Raw genomic sequence first — 26,326 nt, 5'->3', positions numbered from 1 at the left:
TCGGCTAAGGGTCGGAGATAAGAATACCAAATTCTTCCATGCATCTACTAAGTAGCGGCGGGTGAGGAATCGGATTGTGGGTTTGTTTGGGGTGGATGATAGTTGGGTTGATTCAGAGGTAGATATGGAGAATACTGCCTTTTCTTATTTCACAGACCTATTTCTAAAATCTGATATTAGTGGTATTCGTGAGATGGTTCAGGAAGTGAATCCATCTATCTCGGAGCGGATGAATAGAGAGTTAACTAAGGAGGTTTCTGAGGTTGAAGTACGTAAGGCTCTATTTGCTATGCATCCAGAGAAAACCCCGGGGCCTGATGGGATGACAGCCTTGTTTTATCAAAGATTTTGGTCTTCCCTAAAAAGCGATTTGGTCATGTTGGTTAGGGATTTCTTCCGAACTGGGAAGTTTGATACCCGTTTAAACGAAACAAACATTTGTCTCATTCCGAAAGTTGACAAGCCCCAACGGATGGCGGATTTTAGACCGATTAGTCTTTGTAATGTGGGTTATAAGATTATCTCTAAGATCCTTTGTTTCCGACAGAAAAAAATATTGCCCTCCCTTATATCGGAAACTCAATCGGCTTTTGTTTCGGGTCGTCTAATTACGGATAATATTCTTATTTCCCAGGAAATGTTTCACGGTTTAAATACCAATAGGCGTTGTAAATCCAATTTTTAGCTTTCAAGACGGATATGAGTAAAGCTTATGATCGGATTGAATGGAGTTTTCTGAAGGCGGTTATGGAACGAATGGGTTTTGACGATAGATGGATTTCTTGGATAATGTGGTGTGTGACCTCAGTCTCGTATCAAGTCCTATTAAACAGACAGCCACGAGGCTCAATTTCCCCAGAACGGGGGTTACGTCAAGGGGATCCTCTGTCACCGTATTTGTTTATTCTATGTACGGAGGTCTTGATTGCTAATATCAAAAGGACAGAGAGGGAAAGTAAGATTATGGGAATCAAGTTTGCCCGTGATTGCCCATCTATTTCGCATCTGTTATTTGTGGATGACAGTCTCTTCTTTTGTAAAGCCGAAGAGGATGAATGTAAGAATGTTATGGATATTATTGGTAATTATGGTAAAGCCTCGGGCCAAGAGGTTAATCTTGCAAAATCATCTATTTTATTCGGGAAAGAAGTACCAGAACAAGTTAGAGGGCAGTTAAAAACAGTCATTGGTATTTCTAAGGACGGAGGGATGGGTTCCTATCTGGGTATTCCCGAAAACCTTGAGGGTTCTCGTAATAAGGTCTTCAGTTATGTCCAAGATAGGCTAGATGATCGTGTGAATGGCTGGTCTGCGAAATATCTATCAAAGGGAAGTTATGATTAAATTAGTGGCTTTGGCCCTACCATCTCATGTTATGTCCTGTTTTAAACTTCCCCAAGATTTAACATCCAAGTTAACAAGTGCAGTTTCTAACTTCTAGTGGAGCTCTAGTGATAATGCCAGAGGTTTACATTGGGTGGCTTGGGATAAATTGTGTGAGGGTAAAAATAATGGTGGTTTGGGTTTTAGAGACTTGGATAAATTTAACGACGCGTTGTTAGCTAAACAGTTTTGGCGTCTTATTCAATTTCCGAATTCTTTGTTTGCTCGGGTGATGCAGGGTCGGTATTTTAGGAATAAACACCATTTATTAGCCAAAAAAAAACCTACTCACCCTCTCCTTTGGTTGGAAGTATCTTCTCCACAAAAGATCTGGTTCTGCAAGGTGCTCGGTGGATGGTGGGAGATAGTTCTAATATCTCAGTTTTGCGGGATCATAGATCCCTGATCAACACCCTCGTCCGGCGAATGGGAGATGTAGTTTATTGCACCCACATTTAATGGTTAATCATTTAATTAATCCTGCCACAAGGGAGTGACATTTACCAATTCTTCAAGAGTTCATGGATCCGAAAGATATTAAGATTATCCAGAGTATGACTTTGAGTAATTCCTTGAGACCAAATAGGCTGGTTTGGCATTATTCTAAATATGGGAAATACACGGTGCGTTCAGGATATGAGTTAGCTCGGGCGATGGTGGCTAAGGTTGAAATTGGTCCTACATGTACAGCTTTAAGAGCCTAAGCATGGAAACTTCATGTTCCGCCTAAAACTAAACATTTCTTTTGGCAAATTGCCTCTGGTTCTCTACCAGTGACATATCGCTTGGCACATCGAGGGGTTCAATGCGATATTAAGTGCAAAAGATGTGACTCAGAGTGTGAAACAATTAATCATACTCTCTTTACATGCCCTCGGTCGCGTCAAATTTGGGAGGCGGCCTCGGTATAGGTCACGACAGGGGGTTTCCTGTTTGAATCAGCTTTTTCCAATCTGGATTTCATCTATGGGAGAGGGTCCTCTCATTCGGATGTTCAAGATTCTCTTCACCGATTACCTTGGATTTTATGGACCATTTGGAAGGATAGGAATTAAAAAGTCTTTCAAGGAACGCAGTTAACGCCTGAGGAGGTGCTTTCTCAGGCTGCTTATGATCAGATGTCTTTAGAGGAGGTCCAGGATCTTTGTTGTCAAATTGATGGATCCTGGAAAGGATCTGATCCCAATTCAGGTTTGGGGTGGTGGTGTGATACTGGGCATGACAAAACCTTGTTACTGGGTGCTCGTTGCCTTCGGCGAAGTCCTTCCCCGCTTCATGCAGAGTGTGAGGCTCTGCTTTGGGCCATGGAGTGTCTCCTCGCAAACGGAGTGGCTTGTTAGTGCTTCGCAACGGACTCTGCAGAATTAGTAGCGATGATACAAGCTCCTAAAGATTGGCCTGCCTTCTCAAATATTTTAGACGATTTCCACATTCTGAGGGCGGTCTTTCCACTATTTTCCTTGTCGAAGATTTCCTGTTCCACAAATCTGAGGGCGGATTATGTTGCACAGTCTTCTAGATCTCTTATTTATGCATCTTCTTTTGTAAACACTTTCCCACCGGTATGAGCTACCAACCGTGGAGTTCTTTTCTAATTAATGTTTGGTTGAAAAAAAAAAATCTCATATTTTCTAATTTTCTTTCTTCAATGAAGAAAAACCTCTAACTTAATTAGCATAAGTCTATTTAACAAAAAAAATTATATCCAAAATTGATTCTCCAAAGTTATATTTTGATCCCTGTAAAAAATGTTTCTAGGTCCCATTGTTGTCACATAACGATTTTTGTTATGCAGTTTCGTGGAGCTGTCACTGCATCAGTAAGAAGCAGCTACAACCAATGCTTAAGAAGAAGCGTCAATCAGATAAGTTGCAGGAATTGATAGATGAAGATAATGACAAGTTTGTTTCAGCGGAGGCAGTGTCGACCGCCACCAATGAAGAGTGTCGCTTGACACTACAGCCAATTATCAAAGACGAATTACGATACGTAGAGAATTCAAGTGTGCACAACATTGAGCATCACCACTTGGGTGTCGGTCGACACTCATCGCAGACTGAAATAGAAGTTGTGAATCCTTCAATTCAAGTTCCTGAAAGGGTAACCCAATATTCCCTTTCTTAAGAACCCAAGGAAGTCTAAATAAGAGCTAGATGATGCTAAGTGCAAGGCGCACTATGATGAAGCTCATTATTGAGATTCCTTTGATTGATAAAGTAAGAACGTCTCCAATGCTTAGGAAATATGTGAAGAGGATGGTGACCAATGATTTGAATACTGAGCAGGGTGTGATGATGATATCAGCTCAATTCAGTGTTATTATTCAGAACAAGATTCCAAAGAAGCTTCCTGGTAGTTTTGTTCTAGATTGTACGATCTTCACTAATAGGTTTGTTAGATATTTGTGTGATCTCGGTTCTAGCATTAATTTGATACCTTGATCAGTTGCATTCAACCTTGGGATGAGACTTCAAGGCTACAAAGATCACTCTTATACTTGCAGATCACTCAGTTCGTACTGTTGACGGTATTCTTGAAGATTTTCCAATTAAGATGGTGATTGTTTGATACCTACTGATTTTGTGGTATTGGAGTATGACGAAGATCATTCTTTGCTACAGCTAAAGCTATAATCTATGTCAGGAAGGGACAAATTGGTTTGAATGTTGGTGGTCTACAAATGTGTTTTGATATGAATAAGCTGGTAAAGAGACCAACAATTGACAAACAGACTTTCTATGTGGATATATTTTCTAATCTTGATGAGGAGATTTTTAAGGAGATGAATCCTGAGGATCCACTAGAGAGAGCATTGGTTACTTCTGCTGAGGAAGCTGGGCATTTAGATGACATTGCTCCTGGGTATGTCAAGTTTCTAGATGCTAATGTGCAAGTGAAGAAGTTGATTGCACAAGAATAATTGGTTGGTACTTCGGCAAAGGCTAAAACATTCAAGGATTGGAGCATTGAGAAAGCTCAAACACTTGATCTAAACCTCTTCTTGCGGGTTAAGTTATTGTTAATGCTTCATTAAACAACGCATAGCTCACGTTATTGCTAAGTAAGCTGCAAAAGTTTCACAAAGCTCTTGGTTATTACCTTGATGATATTGCAGCTATATCTTTGGGTTTATGCATGCATAAGATTCATCTTGAGGAAAGAGCGAAATCATCAATTGAGCATCGGAGGAGGCTGAATCCGAATCTGCAAGACGTTGTTAAGAAGGAGATCATGAATATTGGAAATCATCTATCCAATTTCTGACAGTAATTGGGTCAGTCCAGTGCATGTTGTCCCAAGAAGAGAGGAGTCACAGTGGTGAAGAACAATATGAATGAGCTGATTCCGATGCGGACTATCACCCGACACAGGATGTGCATCGACTACAGAGAGCTGAATGCCGTGACTCGAAAATATCACTTCTCGTTATCCTTCATTGATCAGATGCTTGAGAGGTTGGCTAATCATCCATACTTTTGCTTTTTGAATGGTTATTCTGGGTTTTTCTAGATTCCGATTAATCCGGATGATCAGGAGAAGACAACTTTCACTTGTCCTTATGGTACTTTTGCATACCGCATAATGCCTTTCAGACTATGTAATGCTCGTACGATATTTCAGAGATGCATGATGTCTATCTTCACATACATGATTGAGGAATACATGGAGGTCTTGATGGATGGTTTCTCAGTTCATGGATCCTCATCCAAGTGCTGTTTGGATAATCTCTGTAAAGTGCTTGCTAGATGTGAGCATAAACGCTTGGTTCTTAATTGGGAGGAATGCTATTTTATGGTGAGATATGGTATTGTGCTTGGGCACCGAGTTTTAAAAGTTGGTATAGAGGTTTACCGCGCAAATAGTAAAGTGATGACATGTCTTCAACTGCAAGACAGTGTGAAATCAGTGAGGAGTTTTCTTGGACATGCAGGTTTCTACAGACGCTTCATCAAAGATTTCAGCATGATTGCCAAACCACCTTCAGCTTTTCTTTGTAAGGATGTCAAGTGTGACTTTACAAATGAATGTTGTTTAGCCTTTGAACAGATTAAGCAAGAGATAGTGAGTGCTCTGATTGTACATCTACCGGATTGAGATTTTCCTTTTGAGGTAATGTGTGATACCAGTGATTTTGCAGTTGGAGCTGTGTTGGGACATAGGAAGGTACGAAGCTTCATGGTAATTACTATGCAAGTAGAACACTTGATGATATTCAGAGGAATGCAACAACCAAGAAAGGGTTGTTGGCAGTAGTGTTCGCCTTTGAGAAGTTTCGCTCTTACTTTGTAGGATCAAAGAAGATAGTTTATACAGATCATACTACACTAAAATACTTGATGCAGAAAAAGGATGTCAAGCCAAGGTTGTTAAGATAGATTCTTTTTCTTCAAGAATTTGATATCAAAGTATGGGACAAGAAAGAATTGAGTACGGAGTTGCTGACCATCTATCGCGGATTAGGATAGATGATGACGTTCCAATCCATGATTCTCTTCCATAAGGGAATGTTTACGTCATTGATATTGGTTCTCAAGTTGATTTGGTGAAGAATCGTTGAGATTGTCAAACTACATAGTCGGTGTTGATCGACACCACCTGGGTGTCTGTCGACATAATTTCCAAGACGGACCAAGGTCGAGCCACCAATCCTCATCTCAACACTAATGATCCACACAATTCCTTAGTGTTGATCGACATTACTACCAGTGTCGGTCAACACCCGTCCTCTGCTGTTACGGTTTGTGAGATTGATGAGGAAGTGGCTACTTCCAATCAACTGTGGTATGTTGATATAACAAATTATCTTGCTGCAGAGGTAGAACCAGAAAAGTTCTTAGACTATGATAAGAAGAAGTTCTTGAGAGAACTTATAAGATTATACTAGGATGAGCCGTATTTATACAAGCATTGTTCTGATGGGGTTTATAGGAGATGTCTAGCTGAGTCTGAGGTTCCAGATGTGATATTTCATTGCCATGGGTGAGAGTATGTTGGACACTTTGCCACTTTCAAAACTGTGTCTAAAGTTCTTCAAGCCGGGTTTTGGTGGCCGACAATATTTAAAAATGCCCATGAATTTTTTTCTTGCTATGATGTTTGTCGTCGAAGGGGACAGATTAGTAAGCGACATGAGATGCCACAAAATTTTATCTTTGAAGTTAAAGTTTTTGATTGTTGGGGCATTGCTTTTATGGGACTATTCCCTTCGCCTTCGAAAAACCAATATATTGTAATAGCTGTTGAATATGTCTCTAAGTGGGTGGAGGCAATTGCAAATGTTAAGATTGATTCTGTTGTGGTTCTGAAGCTGTTTAAAACCATTATTTTTCCACGATTTAGAGTTCCTTGGATTGTTATAAGTGATGGAGGTAAACATATTATTAATAAAGTGTTTGACAAGTTAATGAAAAAGTTTGGAGTTCAACATCGTGTCGCTACTCCATATCATCGTCATGCTGCAACTCATCCTGTTCTGACATCTTGGTTAGCTCCACAACAAACCTGACATAAAAAATTTGAGAACAGAGACATCAAAGATACGAAAGTATGCAAAAAAGCTGATTGACATTAATGTGCATACATAAATCTCACCTGCGATAATTCCAAAGGTGAAAGTTCCTGAGAACTAGGTTCTTTTTTCATCGTCAAGCTTTTGATATTTATTCAAAAGTTGCAATTCTTTATCTAAGGAGGAACAGTGCCCTTTACTCAAAACCCACTTACGATGATACCATGCCCCATACAACTTGAGATTTCTCTTTAAAGCATTCTCTACCTGGATTTAACCAAAGAGATGATCAGCATTAATGGGAAGCAATCAATATTTATGAGTAAAAAAATATTTGCAACTCACGACTTCAAGTTCTTTATGGAGAATTGAGTTGACCAAGCTTGGATCTGCAGAGTCAAGGTTATACTCTACGGCAAGTTTCCTATAGTTCCAAGCAGTGTAGGCCTCCGGATTGATTTCTAGAAGCTTCGCGCTTAATTGAATTGCTTCCTTTGTGTAACTATAAGAAACCATTGATTAGATTGATTGATTGAGAGAGAAGGAAAGAGAAGAAGAAGACTTAGAGTGTACGTTACATCTTTTGATGGTGATTGGACATGAACTGGGACTGGAGCGACCGGAGCTCTAGGGCTTCAGCAGCGGAGGATGCGTCCTCTTCTGGCTTCGAAGCCGCATTCCTCTTACGACCGTGCATTCTATTCTGGTACGGGTGTGTCTTCTAGTTTTGGTCTTCTAGTTCACGGGAAACCCTAAAAGCAACAACTCCCCTCCGTTGAGACTTTTTTTGTAGTTCAAAGCATAGAGATTAAGAAATTATAATTTAATGCAAAAGAAAATTTAATTCAACCAATCAAAATCAACATGGTCACAGAATATGAAATAAATATAATTTTACTTCAAAATTGACAAAACTAAATAATACAATCAAATTAACTAAAATTTCTAAAATACTTTGCAGTACACGAAAACATATAGGAGCCACGTGTCAATCCGGAGGAAGCACAACGCTGCCCAAGACCCACCGCTTCAACTTCAACGCCATGGAGGAGTAAGAGTAACCAGTTTTTAATGCGACTCTTGAGACACTATGCGACGTTACACACACACACACACGAAGACAAAACCAGAGGATTTCAGAAGACCCAATCATTTAAAAACTCAATCGTTGTAGGTTTTTTTGTGGGGCTCTGCTTTGTTTGTTAAAGTAAGTTTTCTCCATTTTCTTCTTTTGGTCTCACTCTTCATGTCTACTTTTTTCTCCGACGAATTGGTTATGTAGTGTATTTGTCTCTGTTTCTTAGCAATTTTTTTTGTTCTCGGTTGTGTATCTCTTAATATAATGATTAGATCATCTGATGTGGTTTAGTGTACATGGTGTTTTAATAGAAACATCAAAGACCTAGTTTATTATTTGACCTCTCTTGTTTCAAATATCTTACCGGAGTTATTTCATATCTTTGTTCAGGTTATAAGTGTTGTTCTTTATCTGTCACAAAATGGAATCGAAAAAGAAAAACAAGGTTGTTGGTGGTGGTTCCAGAGATTTAATCAGCGGTTTACCAGACGCAATAATTTGTCACATCTTCCAACAAAAGAAGCTGCTTCAACTACAGCTCTAGCCAAAAGGTGGAAGCCTTTGCTTGCGTTTGTACCAAATCTTGACTTTGATGACTCCATCTATTTCCATCCTCGAGGAAGAAACAAGTATTATTCTAAAAGTTTTATGAGTTTCGTGGACAGTGTCTTGGCTTTGCAAGCCAAAGCCAAAGCTCCGTTGAAGAGATTCCACGTCAAGTGCAAAGATGTTGTTGGTCAGTATTGGGTTCTTGAATGGATACCCAAAGTCTTGAAACGTGGTGTCTTTGATATTGATCTTCGCATCCCTACCTCTCTCGGTTATTGTTCGAGATCGAGATTTTATCCTCTGCCTTGTGAGATCTTTGTGAGCAAGACATTGGTTAAGCTAAAGATAGAATTTGAAGATGGTGTCAACATTAATGTAGAAGGTGATGTTTCTCTTCCGAAGCTCAAGATTTTACATCTTGATTATTTTCAGACAGATACCTGTACGTTTAACAAGCTTCTCTCTGGCTGTTACGCGCTCGAAGAATTAGTGCTGCTTAATTTGAAGTGGAACTGGAACTATTTGGAACCTATGCCTGGCTACCTGACGGTGTCCACCCCAACCCTCAAGAGACTGAAGTTTTGTCGTTCTGAAAACTTTTATGAGGTTGAAGATGTTGATGAGGCTAATGAGAGTGTGCAACTGTTATTTGATAATCCAAATCTAGTCTACCTAGAATATTCTGATTCTATGGCGGATAGGTATCAACAAGTGAGTTTTGATTCGCTTGTTGAAGCTAGTCTCGGACTTCGATTGACACCTGATCAGATCGTACATGTAACATGTTCAGAAGAACTTACTTTGATACCCGAAGACAAGACTAATTTGAACAATCTTCTCATGGGAATATGCAATGTTAAGCTCCTCTACTTGTCTTGTGACACTCTTAAGGTCAGTCGCATCTTTCTTCTCGTAATCTTTATTTAATTTCCTACTCATAGTCATAGTTGATTTGGTTTTTATTTCAGGTACTTAATTACTGCAGTGAAACAATACCGGTATTCAAAAACCTGATGCAGTTAACTATTGAACCATGGGTCGAATGGGAATCACTGCCAGCTCTACTCAAGAACTGTCCATATCTAGAAACCCTCGTCTTCCAAGTAGCATACACATTCTTGACATTAACAAACTGACACTCTTTTACACACGACTAGATTTTGAAACTGTTTCCATTATGTTTCAGGGACTGCATCACGATTATACTAACAGATGTGACGACGAGGACGGGTGCTTGTGTAAATGTCCGGATGATTTCGGGGGAAGGGTCGTTCGTGATTGTCTATTATCAAGTCCGGTAAAGGTTCTTAAGATACTGAAGTTTCGTGAAAAATGTGATTTCGATGGGATAGAGGACCAGATAGAACACGTCAAGCACTTTCTAGAGACGATGCCAAATCTTGAACACGTGACGTTGTACTACAATACCACAGATGATGAAGATGTGATGAAGGTATGCAAGCAACTTCGGAAGCTTCCTAGAGTAGCTTCAGCCAAGTGCAATGTCAAAATAATCTCAGATAACCTCAACTTATCATCTACTATGTCGACTAAACGAGGTAGAAGATCTTTTACTGGTTTCAAAAATAGTGGATAACCTCAGTTTCTATAGTTGCTTCTTCCGTTTGTTCTTCCTCTGGTGACTCTTTTCTTTGCTATTTTTGTTTGAGTTTTTGGTTTGTTCTTCTTTTAATGACTTGTGTTTAATGCTTTCTTCTTTTAATCATCTTTTGTTTGTCTCTCTTCTATAATCTATTGAAGAAAATTAGCATTAGCTCATTATTCTCTTGAAATGGATAACAGTTTTTATTCAAATTGAAATCTGCGAGAATGATGTGGCAAGTTAAGCTGAAAGCGATATTTTTTATCAAGTAACAGAGCAAAACAGAACAAATAATGACATCTTTTTGATCAAGAAACAGAGCAAATAGTGACATCTCTTGATCAAGAAACAGAGCAAAAGGGAACAAATAATGACATCTTTAGATTCCTAAACTTCCAAGTATCACATATTTTTACATTACCCTTTTTAGGGAAAGCTGAAATTTAAAATTCTGCAATGTTCAACACTTAGTGCAATGTATAACATAGATTTTTTAGTCGAGTTCTAGAATGAATGTTAGATAATCATCTTCTATTGAATTTATTAATCGTCTTCATAATTTTTTACATATATTTACAATTCATTGTTGAACCTTTGATTTTGGGGATTTAGGTGAAATAATTACTTCTAAAGAGAATTAGAAGCAAAACAAAAACAAAATAGGCATATCAATTTTTTTATAACAAATTAAATACTGTAAACAAAAAAAGAATTGTTACATTTGTTCATGCCTTACAACATTTTACATGAGTTTACATTATCAATTTCCGTAGACCGTATATTCAAAGCAGAACGTATTTCTAATTTAATGTCATTAGTTTAGGTATAAAGGAGACATATCTCATCAAAACATTTACGTTATTGTCTTATTGGAGAGTGAAGACGACGACGTCGCAATGCATTAAATAAAAACCAAGGTGCATACTATATTATATCTACCTTTCATATTTCTACCCTACTTCTTGTCGTGCATTCATATTCTAACTATATGTTTACATGTGGTAGTTAAATATTCATAACAAAATAAAAAATTGATGTGCATAATAAATTAAACGCGCACACATAGTGTGAGTCGTCCATACCTATTTTTTTTCAATACTCACCATGAAAAGACCCATTTAAAAAAATTCGTTGTTAATAAAACTACTCCGATCCACTACATATTTTGAGCGTAACTCCATCTCATTTTTTCAACTTTAACACAAACCCGTCACGTAGTTTCCTTATAGCCATACCGTATTGTTACACATCATATTCAAAAGGTAGATAGACCTCTTTTGCCAAAAAAAATAAAAAGGTAGATAGACCTAAACTACATGGTTACGATATAGGTACATTGCATCATAAATGCATCACACTTTTACATTCACGATATATACAATACGTCCAACACGATTATTCATTTCCAAAATCTTTATCACATTAAAAAAAAAAAGGTCTCTAATAATTAATTTGACAAGTCATAACATGTTTATATATATAGATATTAATTTATATCAAATTTAAGACTTAATTAATTAGATTTATTAGATAATCAAGATATCAAGCACATGAAATACCAACGACTCGACTCGCCGGGAATCTCTCGGATACGGTTTTCCTAACAAGAGAGTTGATCTCAGGGCTCACTTCCTTCTCCGACGTTGACTCTGGAATAGTTGTCAACGAACCCGATTTGTCATAAACGACGTAATATCGATCTTTATCACCGCCGCCTCCGTGACCCACCGCCTTGTAGACCGGGGAAGAAGGAGTGCTCAAGCTTTGGTGCTGTTTAGGTTTGAACACTGACTTCAAGAATCTCTGAAGAGAACGAGAGATCTTGTTCGAGTGTTTCTTGCCGCCGGAGGAGGAGGAAGAAGAAGTTGTCGGCAGTGAAGGAAGAGGAGGAGGATTCTCCGGTGAGAGTGAGCTGAGAGGAGGGAGACGACGGTCGGGGAGGCGAGACATGGACATCGTTCTAGCGGAGGAAGCTGAGATGGCTGAGTCAAGTTGACGTTTGAACGAGTTGAGCTCGAACGAGTCGTAGAGAGTGCTCCCACAGTCCCATACGTGTGAACTCGTCTTCTTATGCTTCATGTTAGAAATATAATTATTATTTTCCTCTTTCTTGTTCTCCTCTTTCTTTTTAGTCTTCTGACTCGTAAAGTTTTTGTCTGCAAGATTTGTGAACTCATGAAAAGGCTTATACTTGTATCTATATTGTACAAATATTTCTAGAGATGATCTATGTTCTCAAAAAGATCGTCGATTTATAGGCTATAATAATGAATCCGAATGAAAAAAAAATTGAAAAGTAAATAAAATTGAAGTATATATATTAATCGTATTGTTCCCTATATTTCAAAGATTTGGTAAAAATAAGACAAATCTTTAAAGGGTTTTTATACTTTTTTGCCTGAAATTTTTTTAATGTATATGTAAAAGTATAAAAGAAGAAAGAAGATGATAATCAACAAAAGATCAGAAACTTACCAATTTCCAACTTCTTAGAATCAGCTTGTCTTGTTTCACCTTGTCCTTTACCAACCTCCTCATCTGCCTCTTGACCAATCACCACACAATCTTTCATCGTCTTCTTAATTTCATCCTCCTCTTTAGTTGCCATCATCGTCGTAGATTCTACGGCTTTTGGTTTGACTTTGATCTCCATCTTTATATTTTTGTACCCAACAGAAGAAAATGACACAGATTGATATCTATTCTCCAAAATCTTTATGTTCACAACAATTAAGGAAAATGGAAGGCTGTGAATTGTAATCTTTGGTGGTTGTTACGTATTGATGGGATATATATCTATAATATAGTATATGTATAGAGAGAGCTAGAGAGAGAGAGAGAGGGAGAGAGAGAGAGAGAGAGAGGTGTACTTGGTGGTGAATTATGAGTCTCAACTTCACGGTCTGTGTTCACTTCTTTACGTATGTACATGAAGATATATATTGCAATTTAATGCTTATTAATTAAATAGTAAATATTAATCCCACGATAATATATGAATATGACGTTCTTAGCGAAAGCTAAAAAATTCTATGTTTTTGGTTTTAAGTTTTGGATATTTGGCTCTAGTTAAACATTTTTCAGTATAGTATGCATAAATTATATCTCATGTGGGTCAGTCAAATTTAGATCTATTAATGTTGAAAGTTTCTCAAGTAATTGTACTAACCGTAATTTTGTAGGAGTATGCATGTCACAAAGCTAAATCCATTTTTTAATATAGATTTCTAGTAATTGATAGATAAGTTTGACCCATCAGCTCAAATATCAGTTGATTGGATGATTAAAAATCATTAAATGATAAGGAAAGTGAGAAAGAGATATCATACATGAACGCGTGTCCGAGCTTGGTGGGATTTTCACGTGGATATAATGCAATTGACAATATATTATATATTAACTAGGTCGGTATACGCATATATGTATCGAATTTACATTCGTAATTTGTTAATTATAATAATTTCTGTCGATCAAAATTTAAGTGAATACGTACTTCGTAGGTATATTTTTTAAAAGAAATTACTTTGATGTATTTCTATATTTTTCTTTTTAGACAATTTCAATCCATGGATGGGATGCTGATGGGTTAATCATTAACCAAGAGCAGCAAAGTTTCTACGTTGTTCATCATGGATTGTATAAACTTTTCATGCATGTATGTTTATTATACATATAGATATAGTTAGTTTCATTAACAACGACAAATGTAATAAATAAACGAGTACTGTTAATTATCTTTGTAATAGACATGTTACATGGATATCAAACAAAAGAAACGAGTTTGGTTCTTGTACAAACATGCATGTCGTATGTTTGACTATTCGTGCTCGTTCCCATTATCACGTAAACCTTAGAAAATATATAATACAGTACTAAATAGTAAATACTACTACATCACATGAGAAATAAAAAATAGAAGTTTATATGCACTACAAGAAAAGTCCACATTGATAGCAGTAGATTATAGCTCATTTTCTCTAACTGCTATGAAAAATAGACTTTTTTTTTAATTACTATATAATAGCACTAGATAAACGCTAAGATAAAAATTCGTTAAGCGAGAACCTAAAATCGTTTATTCCGCTATTACTTAGATGAAAATTTTCGTTTAAGCGCGTTTCAGATCCAATTTTTTTTTTTGTCAACAGAACCAAAAAATTTAAATGCCACGTTTACAGCAAAAATAAAACCTTATCCCTTCTCTGTACGACGAGACGAACAAAACATCAGAAAATTTTTCTTCGCCAAATTGAAATCTAGGTCTTTTTGAGTCCACCATAGACTCCACCGTGAAGCTCGTCGGTGGCCTCATTTCGCGTCCATTCCGATGTCATATCTCGGCAAAAAAGTGATTAACACGAATTGTTATGTCTCCCTCTACCTCAATTTTTATTTGCTTCCTTCTCTTATTATCTTTCTCCATCCAAATCCGAGTTTGCGAGATTTCAAGCTACCTTAACAACAAAGTCATCCACTTTTTCAACTTTCTTTCAACTACTTAAGCTCCAGGTTCGTATTTGTATGTTTTTTCTTGTTCTTCTCTGTGATTTGTACCTTTTTGTGTTTAGATGAATGATTAGATCTCGAGACTGATTTACTCTCTTTGCGATGGATATGGTTCAGATTCGGTTTCAAAGTTTTAGTATTTTGATTGCTTGTAAATCAATAGATGGGTTAAGCTTTTGATTGTTCAACATTTCTCTTTATTATATGCTTTTCTGGAGAGGTCGATATATTGAATGGTATCTATGGTATTGGATGACCTATATGATATGCCTATTTCTCTCATGACATAAGCTTGTTAATTTTTTCTTGTTTTAGTGCACAACGCTTGCAGGATTTAAGTGATGAGTCTAAGTCGCTTCAGCAATAGTTTTGTGTACAGAGGTATTGTAGATTGTTTCTCGAGGACATACAGAGAATCTGGATTATATAACTATGGTTTTTGTTTGCAACTACATCAGCGATTTTACTTACTTAAACTTGTTCTTATTTAGGTCAATGGAGATGGAAAGTATGAGCGGATAAGTGGAACAAGCCTTTGGTGGAGGCACAGTTTTAGGTCTTGGTGGAGGCACAATTTTAGCCAAAAGAAGCCTTATGATCTTAGCAAAGCAACGATGCGCAAGAAAATAAGGTTTGTATTTTCAATTTTAATCAGAACCGGTTTAGTACTTTGGTGGATAACCCAAACTTAAATTCAGAAATCAGAACCACCATAAATAGTCCTCCTCTCTGTCTGTTCTCTCAGTCGATCTAATGTGGGTGTGTGAAGCTTTTTCTGATTCCGCTTGAGAAATCCAAAATTCGATTCTTGTTTTTGGTTGATTTAGGTTCACTGTTTCTCCCGAGGAGATTGATGATGATACATCAGAGATTCCATCCCCGTGGGTTCATCTTCTTCCTCTTCTGTACTCTTTCATATGTTTCAATCTACTCTTTAGTTGTTTAATTCACATATCTACAGGCCAAAGAAAACTTACAAGGATCCCGACGGTGGAAGGCAACAGTTCTTACTGGAACTTGAATTCATTCAATGTCTCGCCAATCCTACTTACATCCACTGTTAGTTTCTCTTCTTCTTTTCCCTTCTATAGTTTATGAGGATTCGTTCTAGGGTTTAGTCTTTGTGCTTTTTTAAGTGTTTGCCCTTATCCTTTGGGTTATGCTGTTTTGTAGACCTGGCACAGAATCAGTATTTTGAAGATGAAGCATTTATTGAATACTTGAACTATCTTCAATATTGGCAGCGACCAGAGTACATCAAGTTCATAATGTGAGTTGGAATATCTTATTGGAAGTTTTGGTAGTCATATGAAGGTTTGGAATATATCTTATTGCTCTGCTTGTTTTATCCGTTTCATTATGTTTTTGTGTTTATGTCTTGGTATAGGTTCCCACATTGCCCATATCTGTTAGTTGTCTATTTGAACATGTTGTAACGTTAAATAATAAGTTTTGTAGGTTTCCGCTCATGTATAGGTAACACTTACAATTTATGGTTTATTTATCTCTATGTGATTGCTATTTGCTTATAGGGTTAATGGCATATTGTGGCTTCTCACGATTCTTTTGTTTCATATGAGCAGATACATATGGAGAGGATAACTAACATGTCTTTTTCATATATTCAAAGTGAACTAGTAGCTGTTCATTGGACTGTTTCTAGAAACGCTAAGTGAGCAGCTAAAAGAGAGCCTTTGCTACAAGTAAGAAAGGCTTGGATGGGTTACATGTACATGTCAAATAGTGTTTCTATTCTTTTTAATGTTAATTTTATTTTGTTTTAGACTTGGTGACACTTTGTTATGTAAGACTTATTTTGGTTAATGTAATTTATGTTATGTATGTTGATTATTTTATGAAATGTAAAAATATAAATATATTTAAATAAATTTTGAAAAAAAAATTATAATAATAAATAAAACAGCATGAATTTTGTGATCCAATAAAATATATTATAGCATTCGATTAGTGCTATGATATAATTACGGTAAAAACTCTTAACATAGCGTGTAAAATGACTTATAACATTATCTTTAAAAATTTGAAAAGCGGGATAACATAGCATTTCTGTACTGCTATGGTATAATACTATATCATAGCATACGAATTCTGTGCTATCATATGTGAGGTACCTACAATAACAGTGGCCTAACATAGCGTTTGTAAAAGAGCTATGAATTACATATTATAGCGTTTCTCTCATGCTAACAATGTACATATTTGTTGTAGTGATGATCTTGTCCCTACATATATTTATTTCTCATTTATGACGAAGAATTGAAGATCCTCAAATCATATCTCAATATATGTAGAGATTGTTGCAATATGTAGAGGAGATCGTCTTGTCTTGTGGGTGTGGCCTTCACTGATTCCCTACTTTAAGCAAACATTTCTTGATTTTTTTTAAATATACGATTGTCATAGTTTTACAAAGGTCATACCTTTTACTGTTTTACACTATATCGTTGCGTAACTACGCGCATAACCAAACTCCAAAAGGTTGAAAAAAAAATTCTCGTTAATTTCATCTAAGATCACTTGTTTTTCTATTTTCTTGCCAAGCAGCACATTAAGTAATAGTCCATGAGGATGGATTTTTGGAGTCTTGATTGACCTATTTTCTAAGTTACGGTGAATAAACAAAAGAACATATAAATTTGATCCCAAAAAAAACACATATAAATTGATCACCAACATATATATAGATGAATTCGCGATACAGATAGCGAAGATAATACAAGGTTAAAAAAGAAAAAAGATAATAATACAAAGTAGCCAAAAAAAAATAGTAATCTCAAGAACAATTAGTTTGTAAGTGGGACACGTGTCATTATACGTATGTTGCTAACAAGGTGTATCCCATTAAACTCTTCGTATTCCGCCCAAGTCATAATAATGGCTTGCATACAGCTTTTTTTACCTCTCACTCATCTGAGACTAGTAAGACTAAAGGGTTTTTTTACGGTTAAGACTCATATTATCTCCTAATTAATCAACCCGTTTCTCTTCCATTTTCACTTGTGAGAGTTAAGGCTTAATTAATCGATATGGCGAGTGCCTCAAGCGATGAAGATGATTCAAGCGAGATTCACATTCAAAAGAAGCAACGAACAGAGGAGAAAACATGCTCTGCCATGTTGTATCTTGATGTTTTACATTGTCCTGTCTGCTGCGAGTTACTTGTAAAGGTATAAAGACACACAACACATTGATTCACACTTGGAACGCGTCAAACAAACGTTTTTCTATTCAATCTTATTAACAAAATTTATCTTTTACAATAATACAATTTTGTCTCGGCCCTTACTCAACCTATTCTACCCAATAGGATTGATCCTGACTAAGAATGAATCTAAGACTTTCTCTTTTCTATCTAACACAACACCCTGTGTAGATCTAAGAGAAGAAACCAACCCTCTCTCTTTTTATCTATAAGAGAAGAAAACCAACCCTTTTTCTATCAGCGATATCACTTAACTTCTCAACCGCGGATATTAGTGCATTCCCTTGTTATTATTCTTCAGGGCTCTGTTGCAGACGTACCAACCACATTACTCTGTTTTTTTTTTTTTTTTTTAACTTACAAACCACTGGTACTTCCTTCAGAATGGAATGCATAATAATGCCTCTCCTCAGCTCTTTGACCTCCTCATTCACGAAAACGTTTTACGAGATCCCCAATATGAATTGGCATGACAGGCAGCTATTTTCCACTGACTCTAGCTTAGACAGAGTGTTGATCTTTTATACATTCTAGGAATTACATGGCCTGTTCTGATGCAAGTCCCTGTATCTGATCAACACAACTCACCGAACATATTAGATCTCACAAACACCAATGAATTTTCTCAGAATCATGTGTTGATCCAAGTCCAATGGTTTTTGTAAACAGATCAGCAATTTGCAAATCAGTGCTCTAATGTTCTATTACTATCAGTTTCTCCACAACTACTCTATGAATAAACTGATATTCAGGGTCCTGTAATTTAATTTTAGTATCTAATACATGATCTACAACAATATTAGCAAACAAACAATTATCACACAAAATTGAAGCATGGTTTAAGAATGTACCATACGTTGTTCTCAATTGTTTGATCCTCATCAGGTGACTGAAACAGGTTCCCAAGGCATTAACCTTAGATTCAACAATTGAACAAGGTACCTTAACAAGCTTCTGAGCGTAGCAGAAGATCAGCTTTGTTCCCGGAAGGCAATAGCCACCAGATCCTTCACGGTGATTCAGAGAGCGATATCTCTTAAAGTTTCTGCTAGCTCCTTTCGCATGTGCCTTTGAAATACTTGACAATCCTTTCAGCAGCTTGTATGTGTGATACTAAAACACTCACAGCTTGCAAGTACATAACAGATGTCTGGTTCGCTAGTAAAATACATCTTCAGACAACTGATCAGCCCACCGTACCAGTTACCATTTACACAATCTCTTGAATCATCTTCTAAGACAGAACATTTCCAACTCTCGTAGGTGTGACTTCATCTTCACTCCTTTGTTACTCACATGCACTAATCAAACCTTGTGGTGAAGTGAAGGTGTTGCGTCTAGCAAACTCTCCTTAGAGCTTTGTACGATCACTCATGCATTGTTCTCCACAACTTGTCCACGTTTGTCTCTTCTGCAACGACATCTATAGAAATAGTAACCACCTCTGTAGCTTCGCCTGTCTGAGATATATCACATTGTTGCAGTTTGAATCCATTTGCAAAGCTCTGCCTTGCCACGCCATTAACTGCATCCGAACAACTCTGTGTAGTAGCAGCAGACACAACAACTCTGCCCTCCTGAATCCGTCCAGCAGCTTCTTGATGGATGTGATTCTCACAGTTTCCTGACTGCTGCAGCTTACACTTAACAACAACTAGTTAATGCACTCCTTCTGAGATCATGTCTATAGGCATCATAGAACACTGCTGATTGATCTCTTTTGCTTGTGAATTAGGCGACTTCCATATATAATAGCTATAATCAGAGCGCTGACCTTCGACTCGAATATTGTGGCACTCATCAACCGCCTGACATCCTTTCTCGGTGAAGGTAACATCTAAACCCTCATCACACCACCGACTGATGCTAATCAGATTGGTTTTTAGACCATCGACAAGGTAGACAAATTCCAAAGTGGTCTGATCTTTACAAGGAGATACATCTTTGCCTCTGATTTTACCTTCAACTTCATCTCCAAAAGTGACCATGTCAGCTAAGCCTTCTTCGAAGTTTTGTAGCCTTCCTTGATTCACAGTCATGTGCCTTTAACAACCACTATCAAAGAACCAGTGCTTCAACACAACAGTCTGTTGATCATCAACAGTGTGCGCAACATACCAGTTCATGTCACGCTTCTTGATGTTTACTCGCCTGTATCTTCGAACATCTTTGTGACATTCCTTCAGATGCGTGAGTGGTATAATACAATCCAGATACTTGAAACATGCAGCTTTGTGGAGGCTCTGACTTGCATAGTAACAACGACATGTTCTTTTGTTCAGATCTTCGACACTTCACAGTCTTACCCTAACTTCTGATCTTGTCCTCTTCTTTCAACCTTGTGGAACTTCTTCTGGCGTATGAGTTGACTTACACGATTCTTAAATCTGCAACAATCAACCTTAATATGACCAGTCTCACCACAATACCAACAACCATGCAGTTTCCCTCTCAGGTTGTTCACAAAAATCATCTGTTTAGTCTTTTGCAAGTTGAACTCAGACACCCGTTTGACAGCATCACCTCTGTTTTGCAGTACTTCTGTTCCATGACCTATGTATGAAATCTTCTCACCATACAAGGACTCATTAACTACACTCTTGACACCGCTTGAGTTTCCTCCATAGTTGCTCATACCACAGTTTGCAATTATAGTACCCTTGTGAGTGATCAGTCCCCTGTACAGGCCTTTTGCTCCTTTTCTCAGCTTCTTGTTATTCTTAGCTGATCCTTAAGGCGTTGTCTCAACAAAGACGAAATGACTTTCTCCTCAGACAAAAATTTCTGAAGTGTGTAGACTCCACAAAGCAGCTCTTCCTTCTCAGACACCAGATCATAATTTTCCTTTTTCTGCAGAATCAGATCCTTAGACAGAGCGATGACTTGTTTCTCAACAGATAAACCAGCCACATCATCCTTAGGCTTCAAAACAGCCTTCTGATTCTCATTATCTTCTTTGGCTGACTCAATCACTCCATGTCAGACAAGATTTCGTATGACCACAGCCTTGACGATTTTAACAATTCAGCACGCTTCTTATTTCAAGTGTAGAACAGTCTGATTGAAAGTGTCCATAACCTTGATATTCAGAACTCTGAGATTCTTTCTTTGCATCAGATCTGGATGATGAAGAATGATGTTGACGTTGTACACCCTTCAGCCTTCTGAACAGCTTCTTGATCAGTACTTCCTCATTATCTTGAACAAACGTCTGAGTTTCTACAGTCTCTAGAGTGAATGATTCCTCAGCCTTCTGATCATTCTTTCTCATCTTCAATTCATCTGTATGAACTAATTTCACACCCTGATCAACCTTCTGTTCATCAGAACTCAAAGCACATTTACCATCAGATTTGTGAGGAAGATATCCATGTGATAAGTTTCTGAGAAATTACTTGACAAACCTCTTATCCTTGTATACCTTCTTCAGCACTACAACTTCCTGACAAGGAGAGCTTAGATGACTGTTGAAATGACAGGATGGTGATACATCAAATTTTTCCTTCTTCACCCTTCTGGTTTCCTCAAAGAAGCCTTCCAAACGATCCCAAGCTTCATTCGTCGACATATACTCTTGCACCATCGCGAACAAATCCATCAGCAAGCAGCTGAAAATAGTAGATTGCGCATCAACGTTCTGTTTTCCCTTTAACTTCTCCTCAGCCGTCCACAACTTACATGGCTTTATTACAGTTTCTCCTCTCATGTTCGTAAGTGTTGGAAGTGACCATCCATCTTCAACAGCGAACCAAGCTTCCATATCATGACTCTGAATCATCTGTCTGATTTGTGCTTTCCAATCACCATAATGCTCAGCGTCAAGCATCAGTGGATTGTTCTCATCAACGAACTGTTGTGGATTCTCCATACCTCGTCTCAAGATCTCACTTGTTGAAAAGATACACAATTCTTTTATCAGGCGTCTGCTCTGATACCAATTGTAAAGGTATAGAGACACACAACACACTGATTCACACTTGGAATGCGCCAAGCCAACGTTTTTCTATTCAATCTTATTAACAAAATTTATCTCTTACAATGATACAATTTTGTCTCGGCCCTTACTCAACCTATTCTACCCAATAGGATTGATCCCGACTAAGAATGAATCTAAGACTTTCTCTTTTCTATCTAACACAACACCCTGTGTAGATCTAAGAGAAGAAAACCAACCCTCTCTCTTTTTATCTATAAGAGAAGAAAACCAACCCTCTCTCTTTTCTATCTAAACTCTCACCAGTGTAGATCTAAGAGAAAGAAAAACAATTCTCTGCGCACTTAATACCTCCCTGATTAACGTCACTGAGAACTGGGAACAGACCTTCTAAGCCTTATTTTTCTGGCTTCGAAGTTTACAACTGTATCAATATTCTAGAGTGCTCAACTTGACTCCTGGCCTACTCCTAGAATATAGATACATGACTTGAGAAACCCTAGAAGGCAAATCTCCAAGTATCAAGGGATAAGGAAACTATTTGCTCTCAAGCTTATCTTTTCCTTATTTGTTGTAGAGAATATTCTTCATATCTCCAAGGATAAGGAAATTGTTTACTGCTCAAGCTTATCATTTCCTTATTTGTCGTGGAGAATATTCTTCGTATCTCCAAGACCAATCTCGTCTCTATCTTCAATGCCAAGGCATCAACTTTCCTCGACATATCATCACATCCACTCATGTCTTGCCACGTCAGCTCACACATCCATATCAGCAACTCGGGTGCTTGTGATCTGATACAGCTTCCTGATTGGCATTTACATCACTCACCACTCCTATTTTTCAGGTTACGTTTCAGATTGTTTCCTTTCTTTAGGGTAACTTTTTTTTCATATAGAATATAGTATTTTGGAATTGTGACTCACTTAGATGTTAAAAAGGGCCGAGACTTTATAATAAATGTTACAATCTTTATTGACAGATTCATCTTTTGTTATTTGGAATGGTTAGTTGATATAGCAAAGTCAAGTTGAAAATGCTTTGTTAGGTTTTCTTCCAATCTTGTTTTGATTGTTAAATCATTGGTTTAGCTTTCTTATTTTTGGTTTGCAGTGTGAAGATGGGCACTTGGCTTGCTCTTCTTGCTGTTCCAAACTGAGTAACAAGTGCCATGCATGTGCTTTGCCTATTGGAAAGAATCGTTGCATAGCAATGGAGAGAGTTCTTGAATCAACTCTTATCCGATGCCCAAACGCCGAGTTTGGTTGCACGAAAATGGTATCTAATTGGAAAATACCAACTCATTTAAAGGAATGCACTCGCTCTCAGTGTTCATGCCCTGCATTGGGCTGTGATTACACTGGCTCATACGAGGATCTCTACAAACATCTTTTTCATTTTTCTTCTATCCACCATGTTATATTTATGTTTTGTACTGGCTTCAGTTGTGCCGAAAACTTTGATGTCCGGATGAACATCAAAGTCAAAGATAAGAATAAGATATATGTTAAAAGGGAGTTCAAGAAGCACCTATTGTTTGCGGTGCAGTGTTTCAGTGAGGCGGATGGTGTGTATATTACTGTTAGCTGCATCGCACCATCTGCTCCAGAAGTAGGAGAGTTCTCATATCATCTCTCCTACACTGTGGATGGGAACGCTATAACTCACGAATCAACTGTGAAGAGACTTCTTGAATTGAGCTCCAAAAGACCTGAAGAGAGTTACATGAGGATCCCTCACAGTTTATTGCGTGGTGAACGGTTGGTGATGGAGCTTTGCATCAAGATGTTGAACAAAGAGTAAGAATGTTGGGGTGTGATGTAGAGAAGAAGCTCCTTTTAATATTGTGTTTGTATGTAAAATCCCTCTATCTCGTCTGTTTTTTTTTTGTGATATATAAGAAGCTTTTGTTCGGTCAAGGTACGATGATGGACGTTTGTGAGGATTGTAACTCGTTTGGTTTTGCATTTTGTACGATGATGGATGTTTGTTATCTGGTGGAGTCGACTCAAAACTTGAATGTACATGTGTAATAAACCACACACAAAAAGAAAAAGAAAAAAAAAAGTGTATATGTTATATCATACTATCATAAGCATCTAATCAACAACTTCACTGCTAAACAACTTGAACTTATTAGCATCAAGAACTAGTTTCCTTATGGAGGAGAAAGCACCCATGAGCCCCGCACAAGTGAACACAACCATTATCGTCATGTTTATCCAATACGTGAAGCTCCGTTTCGTTGGCTTGTAGGTCATGTTGTATAGAAGCATTGGCAGCACGAAATCGAGTGGGATAAACCCAAACGCTCCTACCACCGCGTTTATATCACCAAAGAACGGTAGCATCGCTGCCATGAATCCGCAAAACGCCATATATAGCGTTCTTAGTATCAATCGAGGCACAAGGTTACGTCTTGAGAATATCCCTTTTGTTGTATCCGCTGATTTCTTCTCCATAATCTCATATGCAACTTGAGAATACACCTAACCAATTTTACCAAAAACAAGAAACATGTTTAAACGTTTAGTCTCACAGCCAAGTCACTTCCAATACGATGATACTAGTTAAACTTACGAGGCCAATGGCGAAAAGCTGAAGGAGAACAAAGATGACCGCTAAGCCAATGACCACGATAGGAGCCAGAGTCGGTCCTTCATCAGGCATCAAGTTCTTGAGAATATTGGAGCTAGAATTATTACCAAAAACCCAATATCCAGAAATAGCAGCAGAGTAAAACGTGAAGAAGATCACACTATAACACAACAGTAGTCCTTTCAACATCTTCCCTGTGGCTGGTGGAGCAAGAGTTGCCTACATACATATATAATTATCACCATAAATCTCAAGCTGATCATAATAACAACATTGTATAATGTTTGAGTGAACAAATGTTTCACCTGTATTTCGGGTAGGATTCCATTCCCGAAAATAGCAGCTATGATCGAAATCGATGTAAAGGCACTGAAAACTTTCCCTGAATCGGAATGCTCTAGAGAATAGTCGCGTTTAGGAGCATTTTTAGACAAACCTGTGAGAACCAAAACAGAGATATTAGTCTTAGTTTTCAAACATTATTAGTAGTAGTAGTTGTTTCCTGGATAAATTGTACCAATGTTAATGCAAGCCCCAACGACGAGGAAAGTGTAGCCTAAGCTGAGGAGCAAAGACACAAAGTTAATGTGTCTAAGAGAGTGAAAACTTGGGAGCTGAGACAAAACAATCATGACAGCAGTCACCATAGCAATGAACTCGTAAAGCTTCAAGGACCCTTGTGGGTAAAGACTCGAGTACATTATCTGCGTAGTAGTAACCAAAACAGAGGAAGAAAGAAAGATTAAAATTAAACAATGACCAGGTCCGTACAGTTGTTAGTTACTTGATTAGCAAGTAAGAAAGAGTTTATATACATCAAGACATTGACCAGCGAGTAGAATGGCACCAATACCAATTCCAGTGTTGATAGCTGTTTGGATAAAGATGACTACATAAAACATCCATCCAGATCCTGCACCACCACCACCATCACATCACAATTAAATAACCGGTTAGGTGTAAAACCATGACATCAACAAATACAGAGACACGTGTGGTGAACCTAAGAAGGTCAAAGTATCCAAATTGAAAAATTCGATCCAACCTTTACGGATTTTAACCAAAAAAAGCAAAATAAAATAAAATAATAATAAAGATTTATTTTAGATACCGAGAACATCGGCGGCGAGTTCACGGAAACGGATGTGACGGCGGCCGGATTTTTCACAGTGATCAAGAACCTTAGACATGAGGTAATAAGCGTAGAAAGTAACGAGTCCCATGGTCGTTAAACAGAGAAACCCTAACCACCATCCTAATCCTCTGAAAGCGTAAGGTAACGTCAATATCGTCGGACCTACGATCGCCGTCGTTAGATGAAACCCGGCGTGCCACCACTCGCCTGAGATTAACAATAAAAAATAAAAATCTCAAAATCAGTTTTGAAATTCTACAAAAAAAATTGGAGTTTCAATTCATAAAGATTGGAGGATCGGAGAAGTTTTTTTTAACCTTTAGATTGGAGGACGAAGAGAGCTCCGGCGTCGGATTCGAGTCGGGTAACAGGAAACGGGTCGGGTCGAGGAGGATCCGTCATTGATTGTGTGAGAAGATTCTTTCAGAGAGATTAAGAGAGCCAAAAAATGATTTTATATGGGAATTGATGATGATGGAGAGCAGGAGGGGGTGTGATGGTGTTGAGCGTATGTTAGCTGGAGATAGTCGTATTTTGCTAATATATAAAAGTGTGATGTTTTTTAAAATTCCGTTTTAAAGAAACCAACCTGTCATCACAGTGGGAAAAGGAGACATTATTTGCATTTTCCCCCTTTATTCGGATTTTTATCAATTTTTGCCTTTCTCATGTAGTTATCATTATAACCAAATAATATATTCTTTTTTTTTTTTTAATACTTTTCCACTTACGCTACGTGTGTTTCTTTCATATTTTTAAAAAAATATATGAAAAAGAAGTTGAATGACAAATAAGAATTTGAACTAAT

The 26,326-nt window shown here is 37.5% G+C and overlaps 4 protein-coding genes and 1 pseudogene across 5 annotated transcripts; 3 read left to right on the top strand and 2 right to left on the bottom strand.

Annotated features, from left to right (window-relative positions):
* LOC104724554 lies at window positions 7,907–10,262 on the top strand (annotated as a pseudogene).
* On the bottom strand, window positions 11,455–13,021 carry LOC104724553. Of its 2 annotated transcripts, XM_010443058.2 has the most exons (3): window positions 12,993–13,021; window positions 12,598–12,775; window positions 11,455–12,278 (listed from the first exon to the last, which is right to left on the bottom strand). In XM_010443058.2, the coding sequence occupies exons 2-3, from the start codon at window positions 12,773–12,775 to the stop codon at window positions 11,665–11,667; spliced, it is 792 nt and encodes a 263-aa protein (XP_010441360.1). In that variant the 5' UTR covers window positions 12,993–13,021; the 3' UTR covers window positions 11,455–11,664. The 2 variants fall into 2 exon arrangements, with proteins under 2 accessions (XP_010441360.1, XP_010441359.1); XM_010443057.1 differs by lacking the exon at window positions 12,993–13,021 and having other exon boundaries at window positions 12,598–12,986.
* LOC104724552 (mediator of RNA polymerase II transcription subunit 31-like) lies at window positions 14,969–16,448 on the top strand. The gene is made up of 6 exons (XM_010443055.1): window positions 14,969–15,009; window positions 15,120–15,259; window positions 15,456–15,509; window positions 15,590–15,687; window positions 15,802–15,898; window positions 16,212–16,448. Exons 2-6 carry the CDS (start codon window positions 15,243–15,245, stop codon window positions 16,228–16,230), a joined length of 285 nt encoding a protein of 94 aa, XP_010441357.1. The 5' UTR covers window positions 14,969–15,009; window positions 15,120–15,242; the 3' UTR covers window positions 16,231–16,448.
* Window positions 22,998–23,588, top strand: LOC104728461 (putative E3 ubiquitin-protein ligase SINA-like 9). Its single transcript, XM_019231990.1, has one exon. The coding sequence runs from the start codon at window positions 22,998–23,000 to the stop codon at window positions 23,586–23,588; it is 591 nt and encodes a 196-aa protein (XP_019087535.1).
* Window positions 23,770–26,056, bottom strand: LOC104724551 (probable GABA transporter 2). The gene is made up of 7 exons (XM_010443052.2): window positions 25,836–26,056; window positions 25,495–25,725; window positions 25,199–25,296; window positions 24,901–25,087; window positions 24,689–24,819; window positions 24,366–24,602; window positions 23,770–24,274 (listed from the first exon to the last, which is right to left on the bottom strand). The coding sequence occupies exons 1-7, from the start codon at window positions 25,918–25,920 to the stop codon at window positions 23,885–23,887; spliced, it is 1,359 nt and encodes a 452-aa protein (XP_010441354.1). The 5' UTR covers window positions 25,921–26,056; the 3' UTR covers window positions 23,770–23,884.

The sequence above is a fragment of the Camelina sativa genome, chromosome 11, assembly GCF_000633955.1.
Source record: "Camelina sativa cultivar DH55 chromosome 11, Cs, whole genome shotgun sequence".
NCBI lineage: Eukaryota > Viridiplantae > Streptophyta > Magnoliopsida > Brassicales > Brassicaceae > Camelina > Camelina sativa.
Note: the sequence above shows the minus strand (reverse complement) of the source record. Positions and strands in the feature narration are given on the sequence as shown.